At 63.7% G+C, this 13,121-nt stretch overlaps 1 protein-coding gene across 1 annotated transcript in view; it reads left to right on the top strand.

Annotated features, from left to right (window-relative positions):
- Positions 1-818: 818 nt before the first annotated feature.
- The window catches only part of RXRA (retinoid X receptor alpha), a 114,947-nt gene continuing 102,644 nt past the window's right edge, over positions 819-13,121 (top strand). The window contains exon 1 of the mRNA XM_055270440.1: positions 819-1,023. Within this exon, the coding sequence (XP_055126415.1) occupies positions 996-1,023 (28 nt within the window). The 5' untranslated portion in view covers positions 819-995. The remainder of the gene's footprint in view (positions 1,024-13,121) is intronic.

Below are 13,121 nucleotides of genomic sequence, written 5' to 3'. Positions count from 1 at the left end.
GAGGGGTCCCAGGAGTGCAGGTCGATGAGGAGGCGAAGCGCGCGCCCCTCCTCGTTCCCGGTGGGCTCGTGGGTCTCTCCGTGGGGGTAGGGCGTGAAAGTGTGGGGTGGACCGGGGGTAGCGTCCGGAAGACGAAACCTTCCCCGGACGAGGAGCTCGTCCTCTGGCGTTGGGGCTCATCGCCACTCCCGGGCCTCAGTTTCCCCACGTGTCCGCCGCGGCGGGGTGCGAGGTATGGGTGCCGTGGCCATCCCGCCCCGCTCTGCGCTTGCCGGGCCCGGGCCGGGGTCCCCTCGCGGCCACCGCCCGGCCGCTTTGTGTGGCCGCGCAGACAATGGCCCGGCCGCTGGGCTCCCGGCCCGGCTCTCCGCCTCCTCCGGGCCCTTGCGTGCGAGTGTGTGTGTGCGCGAGTGTGTGCGCGAGTGTGTGGCGGGCCCGGGGAGGGAGTTCTGCTCCCGCCCCCGCCCCCGCCCCGCTCCCTCTGCGCCCCGCCCCCTCCCACGCCGCCTGCTCGCGGCTCCCGGGAACCCCTGGCGGAGGCGAACTCGCAAGTTTGCACGGCGCTCGCAACTCGGCGGCCGGGCGGGCGGCGATCGCGGGGCGGCGGCGGCGGAGGGGGGCGCGCTCCGGGCGGGGCCGGGCGGGCGGGCGGGGCGCGGGCCGAGCGGTGGCGGCGGCGCTGCGCCGAGTCAGCGCCCGTCGCGGGCCCCCCGCCACCCCCCCGCCGGCGCCGCAGCGCCGCGGTCGGAGCGGGGCGCGGGCGCGCGGCGGCGGGGGCGCGGGCAGGGCGCGCGCGGCGGCGGCGCGCAGACACAAGTAGTTTACATTGTTGGGCGACTTTTGCAACAACTCGCCGCGCCGCGGCCTCCGCGCGCCGCCGCCGCCACCGCCGCCGCCGGCTCCCCGCCGCCCGGGCCCGGGCCGGCCGCGCCGGGGGCCGCCGCGCCCGCCGCCCGCTGCCTGCGCCGCCGGCCGGGCATGAGTTAGTCGCAGACATGGACACCAAACATTTCCTGCCACTCGGTGAGTGCTCGCCGGGCCGGGCGGGGACGGGGCCGGGGGCCGGCGGGCGGGAGGGGGCCGGGAGCGCGTTGTCGGCGCGCGCGGGGGTCGCCGGCCCGGGCCCCGTTCGGACCCCTCGCCGACCTTCGCGTGAGTTCGGGCGCCGGGCCAGGAGGGGGTCGACCCCGGGCAACTTTTCGCGGGGCCCGGGCGGGGCTGGGCAGCGGGCGGGCGGAGGGGCCGGGGGGCGGGTGGCAGGTTCGCCCGGGACGAGCAGTGGTCTCCCGGTCACCGGCGGCCGCCTGCACCCCGGCGCCTAGCTGCAGCCGCGCCGCACAGAAACCCGGCCGGAGCGGGAGGAGCAACTTCTGCGCTCCGCGGCTCCGGCCTCCCTGGCCTGGGGACCGGGACGGCGCGCTGGGCCCCGAGCGGCCTCTGCGCCGCCCGCCCGTCGGGCTGCGGCTTCCAGCAGGCCGCTGGCCCTTGAGTGTGTGTCCGCCCGGGAGACAGACTGGGACCCTGTTATCCCCAAAGCAGCCCACGCCCGGGTGGGCAGGGTCCCCCGGGGGCTGTATGAACAGAACGTCAGAGCTGGGAAGGCCCCATCCCAGAAATGGGGCCCCTCACTCTGGCACCCCCGGGTGTTCTCCCAGGCTAGCTCTCCATTTGTGAGCAGGACAGCGCAGAGGCGCGGAGGGTCAGTTTCCCTCCTCCTCCTGCCATCCCGCCCCGTAGCTTCCTATCCCAGACTGCCCGCCAACTCCAGGCCCAGACCTACCGAGGACGGGGAGAGGGCATGGCTGGGGCCCCCACCCATTGCCCTCCGAAGGGTTTGGAAGCTAGTGAGAAGGGGGAGACTTTATAAATGAGCTCCGGGAAGGATATTAATTTGGTGGTGGGACGGCAGCCAGGCTGTCAGGCCGGGTGAAGGATTTGTGCTGAATGGAAATTGAAACAGCTGATTATGAATGAAGCCCCCGCCATCCGTAGCCCCTCCTGCCCACCCTCCCTGCAGCCTGGGGTGCAGCTTGGCCACCCCAGGAGGTGCTCAGAAGCCAGTGTAGCTGCAGGGATGTTTAGTGAGATGGGGCATCAAGGGGAGCCAGCATGGACCTAGCCCCTCCTGGATGTGAGGGTGAGAGTCTGAGTACCTCTGCTACTCACAGGCAGGTGTGCTGCCCCATGACCGGGGCAGGCGGTGGGTTCCGGGTTTGTCAGACCTAACGCTTAGTCCCTGCCTCTGTCATGATGGAGTGGTGGGCTCGAGGCCTTGAATGAGCTCCAGGGCTCAGCCTCCAGGGGTGGGCGCTCATGCCCATTTTGCAGATGAGAAAAGTGGCTGGGAGAGGCTGAGCCCCCAGGATACAAAGTGGTAGACTTGGGATTAGCACCCCCAGCTCGCGTGGTACTGCTGAGTGTGAGGCAGGAGGGAATGCTGTGGTGTCTGTGACCGAGTGCAATGTGGAGTGGGCTGGGGCCGCCTTTCCCTATTAAAGCTTTGCACTCACACATGTGCACACACATCCACACACACAGAGCTAGGCTCTCCCAGACGATTCCTCTGGAACAAGAATGCTCAGCTCAGTGTCTGGCCCCTGGACGTGGCAGGGGCCTGGCTGGTTGCACCTCGGCTGAGTACTGAGAACCGAACAGGTCCCTGTTTCTAATGCTCTGGGTGGGACAGGGATTGTCCACGGAGTTGGTGTATGTAGGGCGAGGGAGCAAGGGTGCCCAGTCCCCATGGTGGCTTGCTGGAGTCCCTGTGAGGAGGAGAGGTCGTGCCTCTGAGCCACTGCCCCAGGGATCTCCCTGGGCACTCCCCTGCCACAAGGAAGCTGGGAGTCATCCGTTCTCAAGCAGCAGCTCTCCCAACCGGCCCATGGCCTCCCAGGCAGCCCACGCCCCAGGGCTGAGCAGAGAGTCCTGGGCTCTGATTACATTTTATTTTTTTCTAAGCTTGTGACCAACTCTGAAGTCCAGAGCAGTCGAAGGTCCATTTAAGCGGCTACTTGTCTAAGCCCTTTTGTCAACACAGCCTAATCCCTCCTCGGGGTGAGTGGTGGAGGGCCTGGCTTGTCTTGGCCCGGCTGGCCGACCGGTCAGACCTGGAGCTGCCGAGGAGACTCGGCCACCCCTTACAGCTGCCCAGCCGCTTTTGGGGTCTGGGGTAGAGAGGGCTTCCTCCTCCCAGCATTCACTGCCGTTGGGCTTCGTGGGCCAGGGGAGGATCCCAGTCGGTGCCCACCGAGCCGCTCAGTGAGGGCAGGGATGAGTCCAGCGTCCAGATCTGGAAGGAAAGCAAGGCCGAGGGACTCGCCAGAGGCAGCCCCAGCTTCCTGGCCCTGCTGCCCGGGGCTGGCCACGCTCCCACGCCTGCCGGGGAGAAGGCCCCGGCTGGCCTTATCCTGAATGGTGGGACTCAGGCGGAGTCCACAGAGTCCAAAGGTCTCAGACCACACCAGACCCCATGCGCCTGTGGAGAGACCTGGTGGCAAAGCTGTAGGCCCACTGACCACTCTTGGAGTTGGGGCACTCAGGGGCCGGGGTGAGCTTGCAGCCTGGGTGAGGGGCTTCTGGTAACATCAGAGCCCTTGGGACCCAAAATAGAGCACATTCCGGGGCCTCCCGAAATAACAGGGTCATGTGACTCTCAGGAGGCTGGGCTTGGAGTCCCGCTCGGGCCTGACGAGGGCGTCTTTTAGCGCGGGCGCTGCCCGACGGCAGGATGTTTGTTTTGGTAAACTCTGGAGGGGCCCCGTTTGTTGACTGGGGAGGTGTCAGGGGGAGAAAAATGGCCCAGTCCAATGGTGGCCCTGGCTTGCTAGCCTCCGGCCTTGCCTAGGGCTGGCTGCTGGGCCTGGACCCGAGTTTGCAACTGTGACCCTCTGCCCAGATGTGGGTGGGACGAGCTGGGCCCCTAGGAAGGGCTGGTGGGGGGCGGGTGCTCTGAGTCCCTTGGGGTGTGGGGTGCAGGTTGAGCCGGCAGCCCTGGTCACACAGGCAGCTGCTGTGACTGGCTCCCGGCTCTGCCAGCACCTGGTGGTTCTTCCAGCTGTGCCTGTCCTTCAGGGCCTGTGGGGGGCTCGCCTCCACCAGGAGGCCCCTCTGACTGCCCTCTCTTGGCCCCTGCCCCATCTGCCCCATGGCTGTGCGGGAGGTCACCATCAGTGGTCTTGTTTCCTCCCCTGGGAAAGGGTGCCTGCAGGGTTTGCTGTGGAGTTACTGTGGGAACAGGGGGTACTCAGGGGTGTGCCCCTCTGCCCCTGGGGGCTGGTTGTGCATGTGGCAGGGGGCTCTGGCATCAGGAGAGGGTGGGACAGACCTCAGCTGCATGGAAGGTGGTGTGGGGGTGGGGTGAAAGCCTTACATGTCCACCCGGTGCCAGTGGAGGCTGCCTGGGGAGTTTCATTTCTTGGGTGACCGTTTGCTTTTGCCATGGGTCAAATGTTTCAGGGCTGGGACCTCGAGTGGTGAGCAATGCCTGTCCTCTGGAGAAGAGGGCACAGCTGTCCCAGCAGACACAGGGCAGAGGCCCTCCCCAACCCCCAGCTGGCTCAGGGCTGGGACACTGTCCCTGGGACCCGGGCTTTGCAAGCCAAGACCTGCCCCTCCTTCCCTTCTCTGCCAGGCTTGAGTTTGTATTTTTTAGCTGGCTTTGGTGGCCAGGGCCTTGGGTTGGCCCGTTAACTGGTGTGTTTTCATGGGACTTGGCCATTTGCTGGGCTAGGGATGAGGCTGTGGTCTAGGGCCACAGGGGCCCGGGGGGCTGGCCCGTGGCTATTGGGAGCTGGTGTCCATTTGGCGGTCACCTTCCAGACCTTTGTCCTGAGATTCTTAAGCTGATCAGTTTCAGGGTGCTATGGTGTGGGTAGAGGGGTCACCCTCCTCCCCCTGCACCTTGCCCACCTGCCTGTAGGTTTCCATTTTATAGGGTGCAGCTCCGTCTTTCATCCTTCCTTCCTCTTCTCTGCCCCCTCCCATTCAGGGCCTTTGTTACCTGCAGGATGGAGGTAGTGGTGGTTTTGCAGGGATCAGCACCTTCCCAGGAAGAGGTTCTGACAGGGGGTGTCCCATTGCTGGGCCGGTGGTCAGGCCACCTGGGGTTGGGCCTTCTGTCCTCGCTGCCTGCTTGGTCTGCTCTTTGGCCTCTTGGGGCTTTGGCTGTCCATCTGGAAAATGGACACACTCATTGGCTCTTCCAAATGCTGGAGAAGGCAGCCTGGCGTGTCGTAGGCTGGCTGGGAGTTCGGGGAGTCTGTGGGGTGTTTCCCCTAGCCTGCGGCTAGGTCCTTTCTGTGCCTTCTGCTTGGGTCAGGTGGGGCCAGGTTTCCAGCACTGGACCAGAACAGGCCATGATGGTTGCTGGGGGCTGTCAGGTGTGGAGGAACAGACTCAGGAATAGAGGACGTCGGGGACACCGAGGTAGCCCTTTCTGTGGATATAGGCCCGCCCTAGGAGAGCGCTCACTGCTGCTAGGTCCTTGGGACCAGCCCCTATGCCGCTCCAGGGACCCTCCTCAGAGTCCCAAGAAAGCAGGTGGGGCGAGGGACTGCGGTTTGCACACCCACCCGAGCCTGGTGTGAGATATTCTGAGCAGTTGTGCCCCAGCGCCTCACAGACAGGGAAATTGCACCCTAGAGTTACAAAGCAATTGTCTAGCTCAGCAGCTGAATGAGCGTGAAATGGAGCAGAAAGCAGCTAAGGAAAATTGGCCCGGCCGCAGTGGGGAGAGCGGGTGCGGACCGCGTGCAGGACTTGGGTGTGTGCACGCTCACCGTTGCACACACACACATGGAGTCACAGGCTCTCACCTGGCGCTGCTGGCCGCTGGCCTGTGTCCTGGCGTGCCTGTGAGTGAGCCTGGCCTCATGGGGTCCCCCAAGGAGCACGGTGCTCCCTGCTGTGTTGGTTGGCCTCCTTTTTTTCTAAATCTCCCCAACTTGTCCAGGACTCACCCTGACCCCATGAAGGTGCCGATGGCTGCAGCGGGTGCCTGCGGCGTGCCAGGGACTTTATTTTTGGGACCTTCTGGAGGTGTCACAGAGACAAGCCCACTTAGCGGATGGGGACACTGAACCCTGGGTGAGGTCTGTGGGCCAGACTCTGTGTCCCGCTATGGGGCCTGCTTTTTCTCAGGCATTTGACTAGCAGGGGCCGCCTTGAGCTCCAGCTGGGAGGACCTGTCCCCAGGGTGGGGGCTGTGCTGCCCCAGGTCCTCCTGCCTCTCAGCATCCTCAGAGGCTGTTCACCGACCAGGCTGGGTCTGTGCCCCATGCTGGTTCCCGGGAGCCCCATTGCTGGTCTTGGCCCGAGTGAATGAGGTTTTTGTTCTGTGGGGACACTGGTGGAGGGCTGAGGTCTCACCATGCCAGCTCTGTGCCCTGGGACTGGGCATCTCGGCCTCTTGTGCTGGTTGAAGGCCCTCTAAGGAGTGGCGACCCCTTGATCCTCACTCCAGGGTTGTCCTTGGCTTGGGGTGGTGGCTAGGAGAAGTCCCCACTCCCAGGTGGAAAGCTGTAGTTGGGTGAGCAGCAGAGGCCCAGCCTGGAACTGTGGCTTGCCCACCTCCTCACGCCACCAGGGCAGCACTGTCTGCAGCAAATTCCTGAGGTACCTGGGGGAGTGGACGGAGTGAGGTTGGACCCCCTAGGTCCCAGGGCAGGGCAGGGCAGGGCAGGGGCACAGTTCTTTCTGAGGTCCTAACCCAGCACACGCGGCCCACCCCATGCATGCAGGCGTCGGCCGCAGCCTTCCCAGGGTGACCTGGCAGAGCCTTGACAACCCTGGCTGGGGAGGTGGGGATTGCTGGTGGGCTTGTCCACACGTGGCTTAGGGAGCGCCCGCTGGGTGCTGGCCTGGTCCTGCTACTTGTGGAGGAGGGGTAGGGGAGGGGTGCCCAGAGGTAGGGACAGCAAGGTCTGGCCTGGAGGGGATGAAAGGGGTGAGGATGCAAGGGTGGGCTTGCAGGGCTGGAACCAGGAGGGGGTTCACGTGTGAGGTGAGGCTGGGTAGGGCCTGTGTGCTGGGCGCAGGTGCATGGCTACCCAGAGACTGGGGGATCCCAGCATGGTGCCCATGGCTGGAATGAGGCCACCAGTGCTGTGCAGAGGGTGGCTTGGAGGCAGCCTGGCAAGGCCTGGAAGGCGGAAGTGACTCTTGCCAGGTGGCTCACGGGTTTCAGGTGGGCCTTGGGGCCCCTATGAATGGCTTTGCACCTTTGCCCTGGCTGGGCTCCTCAGCATGGCAGCCTGGGAAGGGGGTGGAGGATTCCTAGCGTCTTCCTGGGGACTTAGGCCAGGTCCCTGGGCTGGCCTGGGGGTCGTCTTTCCCGGGCATGGGTATGGGTGAGGCACCTTTTCCCTGGCCCTGGCTCCTCCTGCACTCCCCGGGCACTGGATGAAGTGGGGGGCAGGCTGTCCAGGGGGAGCAGAGCAGCTGGGCCTCTTGAGGCTGGGTCAGGGATGCTGAGACCATGGAGGGGACCAGACTTCGGGGCTGGGGAGTGGGACATTGAGGGGTCCTTGAGGGGATCAGAGGCTCTCAGGGTCTCTGTGTGAGAAGTTGCCACGGGGTCTGCCCTGCACAGCCCACATCTGTCTTTGATGGTTGGCTTCAACCCCAGCGCCTCTTCCAGGCACTGACTGCTGGCATGAGGGACGCCAGGAAGTCCCTGGTCACAGACCTATCTCTGGGGTGACCCAGAGGCCGTGCCTGGCCTCCCTGCACCTCTGTTGGCCGTCTAGGCCACAGTAGTTTCCAGCTGGGCCTCAGTTTCCCCAGCTGTACCTGGGGCCAGGGCTGGGGGTGATGGGTGTCGGTGCAGACTGCTGCCGTGCGTGCGGGGTCTGGAGCCTCTGGCACTGAGGGGAGGGGAGAGTGAGTTGGGCCTGGGCCAGGCCGTGTGTAAATCCTCCAGCCGCCATGGATAAACCCTCGGAGTTCAAAGACAACCCTGGGTGCGGCCGCCGGCTGTAATGAGGTTACTGATTCAACAGGCTTCCTGGTGCTGCAGCCCAGAATGCAGTGAGGCTGGGAAGCCCCGGGGAGGGATCTAAGTATCCTGTAATTGACCAATTTAGCTTAAGTGTCCATACTGGCCCTGGGCAGAGGTCAGGCAGTGACAGCACAGGTGGCTGGAGTCGCTGGGGTGGGCTCCCAACAGCTGCTGTGACCGAGCCCCTCTGAATCGGGCGCCCTCGGGCCTGGGCCGCCCTGTGCCTCTGCCGGGACTCCCTCTGCCTGCTCTGCCCTCTCCACCTATGCAGGCTCAGCCTTCCTCCCCAGCCAGAGCCCACCTGCCGTCCTTGGTGCCCAGCAGTCCCCTTAGTGTGCACGGTACAGGGCTTGGGGTGGGGCTGCAGCTTTGGTCTTGGTGCCCAGAGCCTGCATTCAGCTCCCGCTGGCAAGCCTGCTGGGTCTGTGCCTGACTGTTGCCCAGTTTCCTCCCGCCCGAGGGCCGTGGGGTGATCCCACGCCTGTGTTTGGCTTTGAGGCCGCTGCTGGTGCAGGTGCCTGGTGGGTGGGAGCTCTCCACGTGCCAGCCACCCATTCAGCCTCTTTTTTCCCAGGCTTCCTGAGGGCAGGGCCCTTCTGAGGCGAGGGCATCCCTGCAGCACCCAGTACAGGTGTGCAGGAAGGGCTCGCTTGACTTAGAGAGTGGGATCGAAAGCATCTCTCCTGCCTGTCAGCAGTGGCTTCAGTGCCTGTGCTTGGGGAGGATGTACCTGGTGCCTTGGAGAGAGGCTGGCAGGCTGCCTCCAGCTCCTGGTTTCCTGTCAACTGAGGCCTGGTGTCCAGAGGACCACCTTGGTGACCGTTTGCTCCTCAGAAATAGGACTGGGCATTGGGCAGCAGTGTCATTGACTGCCGCAGTGATAGCATGGGCCGTGGCGGTGGCAGTGTGTGCTGAGCCGTCCCTCGAACTCAGCTCTCTACATGGTGGGGTTGCTCTCTGATCAGGCTGCTGTGTAGCCCTGGGCAGGTCCCTTCCCCTCTCTGGGCTTCAGTTTCCCTGGGGCTCTCTGGCTGTCAAAGCCTCTGCCTGGCCTTCCCGGCTCCCTGGCTTTGTTCTGATACGCTGTTGGCCATTGGTCAGGGTGGCACTCTGGGGACTAGCTCCCTGGGAAATGGCTCTATGCCCTCCCCAGCTGAGGGGACAGGACCTGGGCTGGAGTAGGGCCTGGATTGCTGGGGTCCAGGAAGCCATGGGCTCTGAGCTAGCCAGGGTGGGTCTGGATGTGGACTGGGCATGTTGTGGTGAAGCACTTTTGGGATGTGCAGCTTATAATGGGGAAGTGGTAGCCTGGGGGCATGGCAGAGCAGAGGCAGTAGGGGCCACAGATGAGTGGGGTCAGTCCCCGTGACGGTTATCACTCAAGGCCAGGCTAGTCCTTCTCTCTTTGGGTACTGACCTTCCTTGCCTGGAACCTTCTATGGCACCCCATCGTCCCCAGCATGGAGGCCAGGCCTCCACCTAGGGTCACGTGGCTCTGTAGCCTCTCCCACCTCATTAGGCACCTCTCACTGATTTTCTCATATCTAAAACTAACTGGTGAGGTAGGCTGCCCCATGCGATGAGTGAGCGCCCCTCTGAGTCACAGGCTGTATGGCCCTGGGCTAGCAAATTCACCTCGCTAGGCCTCAGTTGTCTCACCCGTAAACTGCCTGGGGGAGGTCAGGGAAGCTTCACAGAGGAGGTGATGTAGTTGGGTTTTGAGGGATGAGTAGGAGTTTGTTGGGTGGGAAGTGGGGAAGGAATCAAGGCAGAGAGAATGGGTGGATTCTCTCCAGGGGGATCTGGTTCCAGCCAAGGGTATGGGGAAGGGATGCCCTTGCGGGCATAAGTGGGGGGCTTTCCTGGAGGGTTTCTGAAGGATCTGACTGTGTGACCAGGATCCTCTGGCCTGCCCCTTGCTGGCTGGCTTCCAGGTCTGTGCTGGTGGGGACCCCTGTGAACATGGGGTTATGGTCAGCTGGCCTGGGAGTAATTAACCCTGTGAGGAGCCAGGCTGGGGGTGGGCCTCGTTGCAGCCTGGCCGCCCCCAGCTGGCCTGATGTCCCCTCTCCTTCCTGCCCAGGTCTGGAATGTGACTCCTGCTGGCGCCCATGTGTGGTACCCCACCTTGGGGCTCCGGCTCCCAGGGTGTATTCACTACTGGGAGGAGCGGCTGGGGCCCTTCTCCACCGCCTATTCCTATGTTCCTTGGTCTGCCCCTGTAGTGCCCTGTGGTCCTGCCTTGGTCCCTGCCTCTCCCTGTGGGCAGCTTAGGCGCCATTTACCCGGGAGCCCCCTGTGTGAGTGCCAGGCTATTGGATGGCTTCTCGCCCCTCTCCCGACCTGGAGGGAGGAAAACAGCTCTGACTGTGAGCAGAGTCCACGGGAGGTGGTGGAGCTGCCCCTACCCCACCCCTTCTCGGACTTTCTGCCCAGGATCAAGGTCGAGGTGTAGGGCAGGGAGGCGGGGCCTTCGTCAGGGGTGCCAGGTCACTCTGGGCACAGACAGTGGCGAGGCGGGCCTGGCAGGCAGCACCACCCGCACCGTCCCGGGCCCAGTGGAGGGGTGAGGACTGGAAGGGCAGCGGGGCCTTCCTCTTCCCTCCCCTCAGTCTCCTGGGCACAAGGTCAGAGCTATCCATCCCTCTGTCCTGTGTGACCCACCTTCTCCCGAGGCTGGGACCACAGGGGCCGTCACCCCTTAGCAGCAACGCAGAGCTGGCCTCCAGGCCCCTGCAGACAGTGGGCCCGGGCAATGGCATACTCACAGCCCGGGTCTTCTCTGCCACATGGACTTTGTGACTTGGTGCGTGTCCCTTCCTCCCTCTTCGTCTTGATTTCCTCATTTGGAAAATAGAAGGAAGGATGCCAGGCAGAGTCCACGGCGGGAAGTGTGCTGCTGTGCGCCTGTGGCCGGCTGGAGCCTCTGTGGACGTCACTGAATGGGCCCTGCTCCTCTTCCCATGGGGCCCTCAGACCTCAGAGTCTTTTTCAACACAGGGCTGGCTCCAGGCACCCCCTCTCATGGCTCGGAGCTGGCTTTAGATCTTTGCAGCTGCTGAGCCCACAGTGCCAGGTGCCGTATAAGCCTCACGAAGTTTGTGGCACGAATTCATGTGGTCAGCCGACTGATCCCCTCCGCCCCTCAGGTTCAGAAATGTGACGGGTGAGCCCCTTCCTTGCAAAGTGGATTTCTCAAATCATGACCATGACTTGAATCCCCCTCCTTCTGGAGGCCGCTGGAGTTTCCAGGGAAGGGAAGTCCTGCTGTGTGTCTAGCTTGGTGTCGGTTTCTGGGAGTGGGAGTAGATGGGAGGGTCTGGGACTGTCCTTGAGGACTCCTTGGGCCAGCTGCAATCCCTGGGGGCCCTGGGTGGAAGCTGAGGCTGAGGCTTAAGCTGGGGGGTGCCCCTGCCTGTGGCGAGGCCCCACCAGTGCTCAGCGTGTTTGAGATGTGTCTGTTGCCGGCTGCTGGACAGAGCCTGAGAGTCCTTGAACTCAGATTCCCAGATTGAGAGAGGGAGGGGTGCTCAGTCCCAAATGCCTGCCCTTGTTGGGGACCTGGCTCCTTCCTCTGCTGGTAAGCACGTCTTGTTGAAACTTGTAGCAGCGTGGGGGTCAAGGCCAGCCACGAGGGAAGTAGCATGCCTCCCACCTGTCTGCTGTCTGTCCGTCCATTCATCTGTCCGTCCGTCCATCCACGTCCATCGGGCTCCTGCTGGCCACCAGGGAGGCCCAGTAGAGCCAGGCTCAGCCCTCAAGCGGGCGGTAGTGGTCCCTGGGGTCAGATGGCCTGGGATGGACCCCAGTGCTGCCACTTGATGGTGTATGACCTTGGACCAGAAGTTTTACCCCTCTTTGGGTTTTAGTTGTCTTATCTGTAAGGTATCCCTGACCTCCGTCTGGGGTGGAGATGGTGTGTGAGCGTGGTGGTGGGAGGAGGTACTGGAGACAGAAGGGACACGGAGGAGGCATTAGCGGCTCCACCTGGCATGCAGAGAGTTGGGGCTTTTGAATTGGGTCATGAAGGATGCGTAGGAGTTGGCCTGGGAAAAGCCAGTGTCTCGTCCTCACACCTGTGTCTTTGCGTCATCGAAGGCTTCCAGGGCAGAGCTCGTGATTCTGCCTTCCCTTGCATCAGACCGCAGTGCGCCTCCCCCCGGGGGGTCGCCCAGAGATTCTTGGATGTCCTTGGAGCAGATGTAGAATGCAAAACTTAAACCTCTCCAAAAAGAAACGAGACAGGCGGGTTTCGTTCGGTTCAGGTGGCCGCGTGCCAGCCCTGAGAGGTGGCGGGGGAGAGATGGGTCAGTGTGCCACCAGTGCTCACGGAGGGCCCCTCCGTCCAGAGCCGCTCTGAGGATGTGACAGGCAGGTCCTTGCCCTCGTGGGCTGCCAGGCCAGCGGGGGAGGTGGACGGTCAGCAGCAGCCACAGATGACCTAGGGCTCAGCAAGGGCATGGAGGGAAATGCTGGGCAGTGACCACAGGGAGGGACAGAGGTGTCAGGAGCCCTGACAGAAGACAGGTGCGTGGTTCTGCTGCACTGTCCCTGGGCCTCCCTCTGGCTGGCAGCACGGGCAGGTGTGTGGGGCATGGCCATCGCCAGGCATTCGACCCCTGCTGGCTCATTCCTGGCTCCCCGTGGCTGCTGTTGGACATGGTTTCTAAAGAACAAATGCCAGCTGTGGCACTGAAAGGGCCTCCTCATGTCAGGGTCCCCCTGGCTACAGGACACAGGCCACTTCTGGTCCCAGATTGACGGGCCTCCAGCCCAAGTGGCGCCTGGGTCCCTCTGACCTGGGCTGGCATCCCCCAGGCCATGGGGTCACAGGGGAGGTCACTGCCACTCTTGCTGGCTGGGAAAGGCGTGTCCCCACGTGCATCTGGCCGCAGTCAGTGGCCAGGACCTGCCTGTGTGTGGATAGTTAGGCCTCCTGCCTAGGAAGCAGTGATGCTAGCCGGCTGCTGGTGGGGACAGGGGAGGGGCTGGCTACCCGAGCCCACACAGCCTGGATGTGGCTGATAAGCTGCGAACTCGTTATCGGAGGGGGCAGCTGGTGCCCCTCTCCCTGCAGCCGGCACCCCAGCCTTGCCCTGGGGCCAGACCCCTGTACTCTGCCCAC

Source organism: Symphalangus syndactylus, chromosome 3 (genome assembly GCF_028878055.3).
Source record: "Symphalangus syndactylus isolate Jambi chromosome 3, NHGRI_mSymSyn1-v2.1_pri, whole genome shotgun sequence".
NCBI classification, from domain to species: domain Eukaryota; kingdom Metazoa; phylum Chordata; class Mammalia; order Primates; family Hylobatidae; genus Symphalangus; species Symphalangus syndactylus.
The sequence above is the reverse complement of the archived record's forward strand: the minus strand, read 5'-3'. Positions and strand labels throughout refer to the sequence as shown.